Source organism: Biomphalaria glabrata, chromosome 3, assembly GCF_947242115.1.
Source record: "Biomphalaria glabrata chromosome 3, xgBioGlab47.1, whole genome shotgun sequence".
Lineage (NCBI taxonomy): Eukaryota > Metazoa > Mollusca > Gastropoda > Planorbidae > Biomphalaria > Biomphalaria glabrata.
The window spans coordinates 7862219-7878027 of record NC_074713.1 but is presented as its reverse complement, the minus strand read 5'-3'; the positions used below and the strand labels follow the sequence as shown (position 1 = coordinate 7878027).

Sequence of the window (15809 nt, the reverse complement as noted above, 5' to 3'; positions counted from 1 at the left end):
TACTGAGAACTAATTTTTAAGTTTAATGGATCGAAATATCTCAAGAAACTAAATAATTCTCAAGCTTCAACTAATATGTGAGCTATATATTTCATTTTGTCCTGTCTTTTGTGTCAATTTAGTTGTTTTTTTTTAATGCAGATAGAAAATGCAATGTCTGAAACAGCTTCATGTTCTTTTTATTGCAACAGAATACTACATCATTTTACACACATACAGAAGATACAAATTCTAATGGTTAATATAAATACTGCAACAAACTAAATAAGTCATTACATGATTACCATATAATATAAAACTAACAGCAATAATCTTAAGTTAGTTTTTTTACAAAATATCTCATTTATCTAAGACAAAGTTGAACACAAAAAAAACAACTAAATTTTGTCTTTACACTATGAAATGAGAATGCACTATGAACTAAATTATCTGTAGGATTTGTAAGATGTTTAATTCAAGGTTTAGTGTACTTTAAACACAAAATTCATATATTGTGGAATCATATTTGAAGCATGATTCTGAAGCATTTGTAAAACCTTTTAAAAAGAAACCTATTAATTTGGTTAGATCTCATAAACATGATCATCTTTGTTTTAATGATGTGTGTTTCTTACAAGGTTGCATATTTGAAATGATTTTAAATATGATATGGTAGATCTTTAAAAAAATTGTATATATCTATACAATCAAATCAAAAGACTTGGTATGTTCAAGCAAGTTTCTGGAAAATTCTTAAAATAACTAGTAAATGTTCCATATGTATCAAAATAGTTGCATTGTCTCTGAAATACCAGACTATTTCTAAAAACATGTTATCCAGTAGTTTAATAAGATTTGACCAATCAAATACAAAAGTAGTGTACTTTTAGAATAATTAAACCTGATAACACCAGATGCTATAGAAATCATTTCATGTTACAGGGTAACAGTCAAGCTTAAATAAAAAAAAAAACATGCTGTAACTAAACAATTTTCTAACTTCTAAATTATTTTCTCAAAATTAAGAGAAAAAAAAAACAAAAGCAATTCAGAATAGAAGCTGGTAAGAACTATGACTATTGAACTATTTTCTTAGTTTTTCACAGACTTATAAAAAAATTTTTGTATCTATATAAGCTGAGATCACAGTAAGTTTGGTTGGATAAACATTATTACAATAAAATAGTTCAGTGTGAAATACCAAGATGTTCAAAAACAAGAAAGTAGTACAGTGGTTTGTGACTTGTCAACTGCAAGAACAATGCATGACTGAACTATAACAACCTATGGAATGAAATATTTCTGTAGTGTTGCTTCTTTCAGAAACTTCACACTGCACTATCTAATACATTTAGAAAGTACAAAACTTGGAAGAATGTACAACTATTTATTGATTATATTTATTGATTTTTTTTTTTTTGCACATTTACATGTATGTTTGCAAAGAGCTCACTAAATGATACATACCTGTTTGCTAAGAGAGGAACATATTTGCTAAGAGCTTACTAAATGATACTCATGTGCTAAAATCTCACTAAATGAAACACACATATACTAAGATCTCACTAAATTAATACGCAAATTTGCTAAAATCTCACTAAATGATACACATTTGCTAAGTGCTAATAAAATGATATACCAAATTTATTTTTAAGCTGGAAATGTAATAAAATAGATACATTTTTTATGGCTGTTAAAAAAAAACTCTGGATTTGGTCTTGAAAAAAACTGCAATGAAACTCATAAAGCAAACATTTAACTTGAAACTTAGATAAAGTTCACTTTTTAAATCAAGTGTGAACTAAAAAGTAGAACACAACTTTGTGATATATTTTTCTAGTTAAAAAAAAATTGTCAAGTTGTTCTTGGTCATCATCATCATCACATAAGGGAAAAAGTGACAACAAAAAACTTCTTTAGAAAATTCTTACCTTACAAAACAAAAATATTTCTCAGCCAACACAAGACAAATGTAAGAAAATTAGCATTAACATGACAAGCAAAGTTTAATATCAACACTGAAGAAAAAAAAAAAAGAGTTTTAGCTGTCTGCCGATTCCAAACTATTCAAGGCACAAGAGAGTTCTAAGAACCTGCCACCAACTTTTAACTTTCGTTAAATCAGTGTTCATGCAGAAGTTACTTAGAAAGAAAAATTGTATCAACAGTGTTTCAGTTTCAACGAAATTTCATTCAATTCTGTTCTTTAAAAATTGTGTAAAGGACGATAAAAAGCTTATGTATAGCTTCTAATCTTTCTACATTTTGTAGCTTCAAGAGATTAAAGAACCAATGTGTTAATGAAAGAATAAACAATCCACTACAGAAACATAACACAATGAAATTATATAGTGTAGTAAAAAATAATACTCTAGAAATATGTGTGCTTGTGTTTTTGCATGTGTTCCAACAACATTATAACAATAACAAAGAGTTTTAAAAATGTATCTCTTACTTTATCCTCCTTGCTAGTACACGGGGGGAATGTTATAAATTAACTTTAATGTGATTTAAAGATTTATCTTAAGCATTAGTTGGTCTATTAATAAATTTAAAAAAAAAAAGACTTGCATGTGTGTTTATTATCTTAAAAAATTATTAATTTTGATAAACAAGAATCAATCTACAAAGACAATGTTGTAAACATAAGCGCTATGTTATGCTAAATGTGAGAATTTTGCAATAAACAAAGTATAACAAAAAATAGAAATGACACTGTAAAGCTGAATCTGTATTTGATACCATGCCACTACCATCTGTACTGACTGGCATGCCACTACCACTGCTATTGACAGCTACGTTTGTACTGACTAACATGCTACTAAAACAATCAGATGTGATGCAAGGGGAAGGCCCTCCACCTGATGCTATAAATAAACAAAAGAAAACAAATTAGTCATTATTTCTTATCAATCAAACTATTCAATCACATTATCCAACATTTCATAACAAATAACATTTTAATTGAAACAGTTGTGAAAATTATAGAAAGCAGAAATGGATTGTTAATGTAAACTAAAACAATGAAATGCTAAGTAATACATTGAATGAAACCAAAGAATGACCTAAAAGTCTTGGTCATCAAGTAACAATACCTTCAGCTTCTGAAGGAGAAAGTGTTTGGACTGGAGGTTCTGGTACAGAAAATTCCGAACAAATTACTTCAAAGCTTGGACACAGTATTTCACCTTTGAACTGAGGAACCTAAAAAAAATATTTTATTTACTCTATAAATTACACACAAAAAATGACATTGACTGTAAATATTGTTGTAACCCTGCCTTGCACCAGTGCTTGTGGTGCGTACGAGCGCGCTATTGAACCAGAACAGGAAGGCATAGGATAGAGAAAAGAACAGTGTATCAAGTGATTGTGAAGAGTGTCTGAATTGTAGGAAACTAATGAGCCGTCTTTTGTGCTTCCTGAAAATTGTAAAGGGGACCTGGTGCCAAGCAAGGAGGGCTGTTGTTGGTAAGTATTCAGGTTGCTGGTAAAAGGACTGGTATAATTAGTAGCAAGACTCTGAATTTCTTGGAATTCAGAAGGCTGTTATGTGTTTGTCCTGGTAAATAAATACACTTATTTATTTACTGTAGAACTTTGTTGAGTTGCCTGCCTTAGATTTACAACAATTTTATATTATGTTATAAATTACAGATGAAGATAATTAGGTCTTACACCTATTTATGTGTGTCTAGTAGTGCATGATAATTAAAGATTTAAACTCTGCTAAGTAATTAGTTTTCCTGGCTGTTTAGTGGAAACCAGGTCCATGTTTTTATGGCAGTAAGGAAGAAAGAGATTTTAAAAGTTTGTCCTAGTGTATGAAATAAATGTGCCTATCTCTGTGTCGTCAGTATTTTATTAGGATGTGTTTTAGTATTTGTAAATTATGGTTTAGTGTATTATGTAGCATTGCTACTTTACTTTTTAGTGTTCAGTCCTGGAGTGTTTCTAAGTTTCAAATTATCATTAAAAGTATTTGTTCAGGTCATTATTAAATTTCAGTTGATTCTTACTCCTTACAGTATTTTCTCCAATGCTGGTAAATATTAAGTTGAAGCAAATATACAAAAAGTAGGGAAAAACAAATTTTGAATTAAATTATCATATTTAAAAAATTAATCAAAGACAAAAAGGACAAGGGAATGTTCAGATATTACGTTACGACTAAGGGGTGGGTACAAAATTAGTTATTATTAGTAACAAAGAGGGTTCTGAAGATTTGTTATGTAACAAAAAAATAGAGGGGTTAAAAGGGGTTATTTTTGGTGTTACATAATATCTGAACTTTCCTAGAGCATACAAGCAACAAACAGTCATCCATTTACCTTTATATAAGTTCCAGGCGGACATGGCAGCCAATCACTACCATTGGTACGAACATAATACATTTTCTCTTCACAAGATGTCTCATAACATCTTCCTGTTTTTTCTTGGACCTATCATTTGGCAGGTTTGTGTGAAAACAGATTTTTAGTTTAATAATATATATTTAAATCAGAGCCAACATCACAAAGAACTGATTTTTTTTTCTCTATTTATATTTCTATAATGACCTGGTTAGTCTCATCCAGCAATGAGGTCAAGGAAGAAAGAAAACAGCGACTTGATGGAGAATAAATTTCATCCTCTGTCATAGAACTATTTATAGAATTCATAAAGCAGGGTTTCTGAAAAAAATTATTTGAAAAGCATTTTTTAAACTTTGGACAATGTTTTTTTTTCTTCATTAAATTAAAAGTTTCTCTTAGATAAAATTATTTCATTATCTCTCATTTTTAAAATAATTTTGTAGATCTTAAAGTTTTGATACTTGCATGACCTATCTACCTGATCAGCTGCAAAGACACCACAACTTGAGTTCACTGAGTTACACCTGGCTTTACTTAGATGTAGATGGTGACAACCTGTGATACTAATTTAAAAAAAAAAATCACATAGTTTAGAACTAAGGAACACAAAGATATCTGTTATTCTCCAGTTATCTATCTGTTAGTTCAACATAATACATCTTAGTGGATTTTGCATCCTCATGCTATAACTTGACTTCCAAATGAATCAAGTACAGAACAGATCCAAGTATAGAAATTTCTAACACTTTGATTAATAAATACAATAAGCAATAGCTTCAGAATCACAATATTAACTCTCAAAAAAAGTAAAGCAAAACTAGTAATTTTAATTAAATGAACTAAATAGAACATTCTAATTTAGATTCATCTACACCAGTAAATTGGATAATTATTATAATTTCTCCAATGACATCACATGTTCAATACCGGTAGTAGGTAAAGTCTTTTTGCTATGCTCTTGCCATTGTCAGTGATTATTTATTTTTGAAAAAGAAAGTTTGCTTCAGCACGGAAGAAATGAAATAAAAGTTGTTCTCTTACTTGCCAACACAGAATCCTGCTTGACTTTCACAAAGTGTTTTTAAACCAAATGAGCACCCTTTATCTTTGAAATAAAGAAAGAAATACAGACATTGAAATTATAATTAGAGTTTAAGTTTAAAACAAAAGGTCACTATTGCAACCTAAAAGTTTTTATTTATATCCAGAAGTCGCAGTATACAGCAACCTAAAAGTTTTTAAATTTATGTAATAACATTATGAAAAAAAAGATGTTTTTATTTCTTAAAACATGACCAAACAAGCAGAATATAAAAAAATAAAGCTTACATTAATTGTATCAATTAGTTTGGATCAGTCATGTAATTAAATTTGTAATACATCTAGACTAACAATAATAAATCCGTGCAATTAGAAATATTTTTACTAATTGCCCCTAATTGTTTTTGTTTAGTGCAATTTCATACTTTTAGCTTTCTCAATATGCTATGATCCTATCACTTGTCTGAACCAGTTGGAAATGGGTGGGGGAGAAAGCCTTCTGCTAGCAAAGAGATAACATGGAAGATTGTATAGTTTGTTTCTTTTTTATGTTTGTGTTCACTAAGCCTATAAAGGGGACTAATTCAGCTTATACCACCACTTCAGTCATGAACAATTTCTTCCCCTTGTTCAATATATCTGATAAAATAATTAATTACCACTAGTTAATTAACTAATAGGTTAATTTTTTTTTTATTTATACTTGTGTTGTCAGGTAAAAGAAATAATTGTGCAAAATTTCAGCTTCATCCAAGATTGGATATGGGAGCAATAATGTACACAATTTTTACCAAAGTGAGTTGATTTAAGCTTTGTAAAAAAGTGAGGCCATTTAAGAAAGCGAAATTGCTCTATTTAGTTCACTGTCATTACAAAACTTATTTCAGACCTTTTCTTAAAAATAATATTTAAGTAACTATTCCAGTATACATTTCCTTTCAACAATAGTGAAACAAAATGTAGTAACAGCTTGAGTTACTTACCCTTGCCCCAAATAAACTTGTCAGCCTGTGAGTAGTTGACTTTGTACCAACCACTATCTTCAAACAAAGCCAGAGTGATAGGATCTATTAGAGCTTGATAGGGCTAGAGAACATAGTTGTAAGACAGCACTGTTTAATTGATCTGGTTAATGAAGATGTTAACTAATTAAAAGCAGTAATTAATAATTAGATCAAAAAAAGTTGTTCAAAGCTTTTTTCTTTTTTAATTCTAAAACTTAACAATAAAAGAAAAAAAACAACTACATAGACAATATTATTTCAGGTTGATTGTATTTCTGTTGTTCTAATGATTCAATCTCAAGATAACAACAAACCTTCTGTTCTTTAGAAGTCATGATAGAACTATGTAAGAACTGTGAGTCCCAGTGTGATGAAGACTACAAGAGGGAAATACAGTAATAGTAATCATTAGTAGAAAATAATTAAAATTAATCATTCAAATGATTTCACAATACAGAAAAAAAAGAAAAAAGCAGAGAAGTAATACACAAACTAAAAAAAATGGTTTAAGGTAAATACTGTTCAATACCTATCTTACCTACCCTACCCCTTCCCACCAAACTCAGGAATAAGTGACCAAAATGATAGAGAATCAAGGTCATCTCACTTTATCCATAACATTACACATTAATTGTCTTTCTTAAGCTAACTTACTCGAATGTCCTTTTCTGATATTTTCTGCATGGACCTTTTCTATATAGATATTTTTTAAAACTACATGTACTATTTAGATAAAAAGGTCCATGGGCAGATGTTTTATAATACATCATCAATGCATGTAACCATTTATTAAGAAATTCAACAAATACAATGAAAATACTTAGAAAAACAAAAATTCTAGGTTGAAACATTTTTTTTTATTTGCAGTTAAGGTAAATAGTCTAAGTCATACAAAATCAACTAATTACTTACCAAAGGTTCAATGGGTCCACCAAAGTCTTGTTTTGTGCAATTAAAGTGCCGTCTCATTTCTCTGACCACTGCATCAGTAACAAGTCTCAAGACACCATCCGATGACTGTTTTAATATTGGCTGTGGCCATAGCTTACAGTTGTTCTCTAAAATATTTAGTTCATACAATCTTAGCAAAAGAAAAAATGATGGCAGAAAGTAAAGACACACATTAAAAAAAAAAAAAGAGCAGAAGAATTTTAAGAAAAATTCATTTAGATTATGACCTTAAGTTTAGTTATTTAAAAAAAAAATGTTTAAGATTTGTGCTGCTTAAAAATAATTTTTCATTTACCTTCATCACATTGTTTAAACTTCTCATACAGTCTGTTAGAAAACCCAAGGGCATGGAACAATTCATGCAAGGCAGCCTACAGAAGTAGAAAACAAACAGTTACATATGGTATTCAAATACATTCATCCAACCTCAGCATGCAAACTTCCACATATTATTATATATATATATATATATATATATATATACATATATATGTTATAACCATCTGGCTTTCAGTCATGAATAAATAACACTTCATGCATATTCAAAAAAATTATTAAATGTGGCTTACATATGTCCTCACATTTCTCAGACAAATGTAGGAAATAACAGTCCAGATTAAGTCAAAGTGTGCACAGTGAGACACCTCATTATGTTGCATCATTGTCTTTTTTATACATAGTTGTTCTTGTGTTGTTAGTAATTAGTGAAAAGCTATACATCTCCTCAGTGTTAATGAGGCCATATCAGTCATTTGTACTGAACTGCCAACATATATTAGTTGGTATTTTCATAGAGAGGTAATAACTTAGATAACTCTTGTTTAACATTAGTTTCATATTTTCATCACTTGCATTTTTCTATTTGTTTATATAAATAAATATAAATAATAATAAAATAATAAAAATAATTTTGGATCTTGATCTTCTCAGCATTCTGTAGGCCTAATATCATACCAAAGACTAATGTATTTACAGTAAACATTCTCTACTGTGTTGGAGTAGAAAGATCTGAGAAAGGACTAGAATTTTATCAAGAGAAATTAAAGACAGGTAAACTCACAATCAAAGCACATTTGATGCCTCTGTTGTTCCTAAGGTAAACACCATTTACAAACATGCTAAACTGCATAATTGCCAGGCGAAACTTTGTAAATGCATCAGTGATCATTGTTTCATTTAGCTGTTATACTATCAGAGACAGACTTTAGTAAATTAAGAATGGTCAAGTTGCAGTTACGTAGTCATCTCATGCTCATAGAGACCACTTAGCAAGATCTTATTTATAAACCATTTCAAGATCAAATGATGCAACACTGTACAGTGAAGAGAACCCCAGCAATATCTTATAAGTTACAGATGTTCCTTCAAAAGAGAAGATATTTACACTTGTTACGTGTAATCTGGTCATGCAAGTTAATTTTATTGGTTTTCCTGGCTGATTCATTACAAAACTGACAATCTGACATATGACAATGCAAAACACATTAAGTAGCATTTCTAGATAAAAATGTTATTCACTCCTACAATAGGAATATACATGCAGTTTTTAAATTTTGTATAAGAAGAGCTCTTCTTGTCAAATACAGAATGAGAAAGATAAACTTTGATATTTCTTTGTCACAGTAAAATCAAGACAAAGACATTTTCAAATGGTTTGGTTTCTTTTAACCTGAAATAATAGTTTTGATTATACACCTATGCACAAGTCAATTTCAATAGTCAACATTCACAAAGCTAAATCAGCAGTCACCAAAGTAAGTGTGTCCCATTCCATAACTAAATCAGCTGTCATCATTAATTGTGTCCCCTTTTACAATAAAATAAACAGTCACCAAAGTGTGTCTTCATTCTACAACTAAATAAGCAGTCACCTAAGTGTGTCTTCATTCTACAACTAAATAAGTAGTCACCAAAGTGTCTTTATTCTACAACTAAATAAGCATTGACCAATGTGTGTCTCACTCTACAACTAAATTAGTAAATGTGTCCCATTCTATGACTAAATTAGTATTCAACAAAGATCAAAAGTTGTAAAAAATCAATGATTACCAAAGAAAGACATGCAACAAGCAGCTGGATTAGTCCTCAAGTTCATTACAGTAGGTGGTAGTACCATGCATTACTGAAATTGTAAAAAGTGTCATTAAATAACAAAACAATATGAGGCGTGCAAAAAATACATGTTAATAATTAAAACACAAATACTTTAGAAGTCTTTTTTTTTTGTAAATCAACATTAAATATAATTTCAATATTTATTTGAAGTTCAAATGTTTTTAAACTCTAAAAAAATAATTTTTAAACATTTTATTAATCTGTAGTGAAAGAAAAAACTGCCCCTAATGTTCTTTATGCTTGACTTGTATAGAAAGAAATATAAATTGTCAGCAGCAGCAGTGATTCTATATGGGATTTCAATTCTGTAGTTAGAATATACAATAGCAATGAAACATTTGGTAAATGTTTAGAATTTTTTAACAAATTACTCAACCCATCTGAAAGCTTATTATCAACCAAAACTTCTGTTTTTGTCTTGCAATGTGTCATGAATCTGTCTACTTTTAAGCTACAAAATGCTTTGTTAATTACTAATGAACCTCATTCTGAAAACAAGCCAGGGCAGGCATGATAGTATCAAATATGTAAGGATCATGTCAATGTAACTGTAGATAAAGCAGATGTCAAAGAGTTTAATAAGAACTATAAAGACACTTCAAGATAACCCACTTCACAACTATTTTAAAGTAACTATAATTTTTTAACAAATTTCCCTCCATTCTAATTTAAAAGGTTACTACACATTATCTACATTAATTAAATTTAAAAGGTTACTACACATTATCTACATTAATTAAATTTAAAAGGTTAATACACATTATATACATTATTGACTTCCAAACATGTAAAAAATGAAGAAAAATTGAAATAATTTATTGTAAAGTGTGATTTTAAAAGGTATTGATATACTATATATATAATTCTCTTCATGGCTCAAGAGAAAAAGTAAGAAGAAGCAATGGAAAGATCACTCTCTTATTTCTGAGGATAGTTACCCCAGGAAAAAACAAGAGAAGTCATGGAAAGAGAACAAGTAATCTACTATGTATATTCACCCGTCACTAAATAGCAAGGCCAGACTAAACCATTGTGGGGTCCTATGCGAAACGGATTTCGCGGGGCCAAGTTTGGGTAGGGAAGCGGATAATAAGTGAAATTTAAGAGTTTGTATTAGAAAATAAATTTGTCTTTGCATTTTATTCATTCTTTACTACGTACCTTGTCTTAAACTTCATTTTATTTTAAATTCTTGTGAATGTTTACCCTGTACCATGACTTTACTTTTTTAGTTGTTTAATCTCAGTTTGTTGGGTATTCCAAAATCCTGTAGTGTCTTACAGATATTTCCTTTTGATACTATCATAAGCTATTTTATAGTTTACATAGAGTAGGTGTAATTGTATATCGTATTCATAGCATCTGAGGGTAAAAGGAAACATTTTCTAAAATAAAGGAAAAAAATGTCAACAGTAAACCTTGTAGAGAACTTCCTGATCAAACTTCTGAGCTTTGACAGTTCTAGGGCAAAAGTTGACCTGACCAGCTAAAGGTCGATCCACACCATCTAATTGACAGGCTGAGGCATAAGCAATAGCAGATGCTTTCTTTAAGATAAAAAAAAATCAAAATGATCTTAATATAAAATTGTAAAAAGTTGTTAGAAATAAAATGTAGATCATACAGTCAAAAATAGGAATAGATAAGAATTTTAGTAAAAATAAAAACAAAAAGCTGAAACCAAGATAATTTGTTTTTAAATTATATTTAGTTAGCTGTATTGATGAGGGGATGACTAACAAAATGGAAATTTAACATCTGATCTACTGCTTAACTGTCTAAAACAGTACACTGACCAATGCCTTAGAATATTTAACTCTTCTGTCAGGAATCAGGTATATGATTGCCAAGATAAAGAATGGGAAGAAATCTTTTTTTTAAATTTCTAATGATATGGGTTCCATCACTTTTAATTTGGGACATGTATTTCTGCTCCTATCTCTAAATATTCAAGGCAGTGAATTGCATTAAGATTTGACATAAGTAGTAAAAACAGTGTGTGAATCAGTATATAAGATGTTTAGCATATTCTTTTCATCTAATTAAACTGTTAGTTAAAATCATAAAAAAACATAATGTCTTACATAGGGATTGCAGTATTCAGTTGTCTGTGATGTCACATACAGGACATAATCGACATTCTGGATACCTTGACCATCTCTATACACATAGATAGGCTCAGGACTGGTCTTGTTGTAAATAATGAAACTTTGAAGGTGTGCATTGGGAATCTGGTGATCAAAACATGCAGTTTAAAATGATAAAATTAGTGCATTGGGAATCAAACCAAATACGATTTTATTATAATGAGCCTCATGTGACATGATAGTAATTTTGAACATTAATTGAAAAAACAAAACAAAACAACAACAAAAAAATTGGTGAAAGTGTAGGTATGTGAGAATGACATCATGATGACAATGATCATCTTCAGCAGTTTTAGAATGTTCAATGCTTGTTGGTCAGCATTGCATTTATAGACATTCCCCAGAGAGAGGGATGTCTGTGGGACGTTTCACAGCTGCCTAAATAAACTTGAAAAATACAATCCAATAAAATTAAATCCAAGTATAAAAATTGTCCATCAGGATTTGAACTAAGACCTCTAGATTGACAAAATAATGTATACCACTCAATTAGAATTAAATTTTAAAAAAATAAGTTTTATTATAATGATTTCTTTTCAATTAAGATAAAAACAAAGTTTCTACACTTAATCAAAATGTAATTTTATTACCTTAAAATTATCCAAACAGATTTCACCATTATAGCCCTTTGGAATTCTCGCACATCTGAATTATAGAAAGATCAAAATTAGTCAATAAAAATTTTTCAGCCTAACTACAACAAATTATTAAATAGGAATAATTGACTTATTGACCTTGCCATTAATCATAATTTGAAAGACAACTATGTCATATGCATATGGAGTTGCTTCTTAGCTAGGTGTGTTTCTTTTGTCCACCATAATAGTTTGTGTGCTGTCTCTAAGGACACACTAAGTTGGCTTCTTTTTGTTTTGCTTGGGTAGCAGATTCTTGGCTGGAGCTTTCTGTTTGTTGTTTTTACCCCAGTATTGGGTAAGTTAGGTTATTATAACTTTGTCGTTATTTTGTAGCTCTAAAGTCATTGTCATTATAATTATGTGAATGGCTCACAAGGAATGCATATTTTTCTTGTTTAGACACTCAGGCTTGGGACTCTGCTGAAGGCAAGCCTGATCTGTAGTTACATGGACCCTACTGGGCCATTATACATGGCATTGGGTTGTGGTCATCACGAGCCCAGAGTAAACTGGTTGCTCTGTGACCAAGGTGTGCTTAAATGTTAACGATATTGTATATTTACTCATATCTTAAGCACGCTGACTTAATATTAATCACTATGTATAACCATCATTTCTGTCATATCCTATCATTGCTTCATTCAACTTTTGTTGTTAACTAGTACATGCTATCGTATTGCCATTATTTGTTCTCGTCTAAAATAACAAGCCCGTCAATATACATATCCATATACAATTTACAATTCTATTATTTGTTGTATAATCATTCAGTGAGAATTGATGACACTATGACATTTATATATATATATAGAGAGAAAGAGATTTAGATTTAAATCTACTAGCCACATTTACAGCAGAACACACATATGCAATTAAAAAGTAACATCTGAAAAAATAAACTTTAACATTAAAAAAAAAATACTAACTTTCCTTTATTGATACCAACACCAAAGATAGCTGGACATTCACTACGGGGTAAAAGTAGAGGGCTTGTTAATCTGATCACTGAAATAATGTAAAAATAAAAAGTTGTTAATCACAAAAGCAATAATAACATTTCATGACAAGAGCTATAGATATGCATATAAATAAATATAACTATTCAACAGCTCAATAAAGTCTATGTACATAGGTAAGCAGTAGAATCAGAATAGTAGAAATATTTTAGTCTCAAGGGGACAAAAAAATAGTTACTGATGGAAAGTGTCTCACTCATCTGATAGTACTTGTTTTTCTACTAATACTCAGCAAACTTAGATTCTACTTTTGAATAGTAAAGGTCCATGTATCTATCTGTCTGTAACCTTTTTATAATATAAGTTTCAAAATCTAAGTTCTTACATGACATGCACTTTTCTTAGTTTTGTGAGTAGTTATGTTTTAATTACAATCATTCAAATCAAACAAAGAAAGCTATAGAAATAGAGAGCTACCCAAAAGTAAAAAAAAAAAGTTTTATTTATCCCCAAAATTAACTACAAGGTGGCCAACACTTTGTCATCAGTGCGTCTACAATAAAGAATTGCCCTTGTACCTTAGCAAACTGATCACTCATAGGCCCCTTCGCTCCATGGACTCTTCTAGTGGTGCCATGTTTCTCCCTCAAAAGATACGGTTTGCTGGCTTTTTCAGTTGATGGACCAAAGACAACATGGCACACTACTTTCAAGAAAAACATTAAGACCTATCTGTTCAAAACTTTCTTAGATTAGTTCATCATTTCAACCCTTGCGTTTATGTTTGTAATGTTATCACACCACCTTGAACCTACATTATGTTTGTCAACAGCGCTCTATAAATTGAATTATTATTATTAATAGTGTTTTTCATTTTCAGAACTATTTATTTCATTGGAACGCATTCAAAATAGTTTTTTTTTTTTCAGGCAAGATTTCAGGTATGACAAGATCAATGATGTACAAAAAAAAAAAAAACTAAAAATAATTCAATTGATGTATCAAGGCTTAATTAGCAAAATATAACTAATAAGATAATATTTCAGTTTAATCAAAGTATTTACATTGAATTAGCTTATTAGGACACTGAGTTTGTGCTCAATGTAATCCCAAGCTTTCATTAGATCATGCTGGCAATGTCTAGAGAAAACAATTGTTATATGTTATGTGTGTTTGTGTATATATATATATATACCTGACAATAGCTTGGAAATTTTCCTCACTGCTTTTTCTATAACTCTTTGTAAAGCTTCTTTCTCTTCAGGTAGTAACTGTTCATCAAAACTGTAAAATGGTAAAATTCTGATAGGTTTGTATAAATCTGCATATCCGTATTTTGAATACGGCTGCAACATTTTACTTTTGGGATAACTGGTCAGAGAGTTTTCCTCGATATGATTGTTAGTTGTAGGCCTATTGACATTCTGATGAAAGTCATGATCGATTAAATTGAGCTGTGTTGATGTTGAATCATGAAGAGAATCACATAGTAAGAACACAGAGGTCCAAGTGAAAATAATAATAATTTCTCTCAAATCATACATTTGAGATTTTATAGTCATCAGTGAATGAATAATTTCACAAGTTAATGTCATGAAGGAAGTACGCAAATTCAATAAAGCCAACTTTGAATTATTCAATATCATATTAGATTTATTTTCGAGTGTTAAAAAGTTAAGTCCAGATAATACAACGATTTTAGAATTAATTCCATTATATTCTATAGAAGTTATCTAAAGTCTGCTGATGAAATATCACACTATATTGTCTGTAAGTCTATATGATCATTTTCATGATGTAGACAGTTTTGAACAGTAAACACAATTAGATATATCTAAATCTAATCTAGTTGAGAGTCTAGATTTAGAATCTATCTGATCTATCATCATTTTCACTAGTGAGCGTGAATAAAACTGACTACAAGAAATTTAATGACAATATATATATATATATATATATATATATATATATATATATATATATTATAAATATATATATTATGGTCCACACATTTACTGATTTTGAAAATTTAGTCTACATTGCTGATGGCACTGAATACTGATGCTTTAAATGAAATATGATATTATATCTAGCTATAAGTAGTATAAGAGTCTAATAATATTATCTAGAATCTAGATTCTAGATCTATAGTCAATTTTCAGTCACTCCAAACTCAAACTGTGTGAGCAGTGTGAAACTCAGAAACACTTCAGAGAACTCATTTTTGAGTAGTTTAATTTACTAGTCTAATTCATTACTATATCATACAAAACTTTATCATAATTATCATTATTGATTATATTTATATGTCTACTAGGACTAGGCTACATTGTCTACTACATCTCATATGAAAATATGATCATCAGTCAGACTAGTGTCACTAAGTGTGACTAAGTTAGTAAGTAAGACTACACTCTACACTCTACACTGTAAGTGTAACACTGTCTACAGCCAGTACAGTTGAGATAATCTAATCTATTATCTAGCCAATATTTTTTTTATTCCATTCGAATACATCTAGATAAGTTCTAGTAAATTTATAGATCTAGATCTAAGTATTTAGGTCTATAGGCCTATATTTTTATAGATTTAGTCTAACTTAGAGGTCTAGAAGGTCTAAATA

At 29.8% G+C, this 15809-nt stretch overlaps 1 protein-coding gene across 1 annotated transcript; it reads right to left on the bottom strand.

Moving 5' to 3' along the window:
• Nucleotides 1-158: 158 nt before the first annotated feature.
• LOC106052579 (ciliated left-right organizer metallopeptidase-like) lies at nt 159-15108 on the bottom strand. The gene is made up of 15 exons (XM_056024482.1): nt 14382-15108; nt 13157-13235; nt 12183-12237; nt 11530-11676; nt 10864-10992; nt 7626-7701; nt 7292-7437; nt 6694-6756; nt 6359-6461; nt 5376-5439; nt 4813-4897; nt 4539-4652; nt 4311-4421; nt 3075-3183; nt 159-2846 (listed from the first exon to the last, which is right to left on the bottom strand). Exons 1-15 carry the CDS (start codon nt 14830-14832, stop codon nt 2632-2634), a joined length of 1947 nt encoding a protein of 648 aa, XP_055880457.1. The 5' UTR covers nt 14833-15108; the 3' UTR covers nt 159-2631.
• Between the last annotated feature and the right edge of the window lie 701 nt (nt 15109-15809).

What these genes read in the sequence shown, in the direction of transcription:
- LOC106052579 (XM_056024482.1), bottom strand. Translation starts at nt 14,832, where the DNA reads ATGATATTGAATAATTCAAAGTTGGCTTTATTGAATTTGCGTACTTCC. An exon ending in ATCAGGAAGTTCTCTACAAG is followed by an intron (nt 7,702 to 10,863) that starts GTTTACTGTTGA and finishes CTACTTCTGTAG; the next exon opens with GCTGCCTTGCATGAATTGTT. An exon ending in GCAGGATTCTGTGTTGGCAA is followed by an intron (nt 4,898 to 5,375) that starts GTAAGAGAACAA and finishes TTTTTAAATTAG; the next exon opens with TATCACAGGTTGTCACCATC.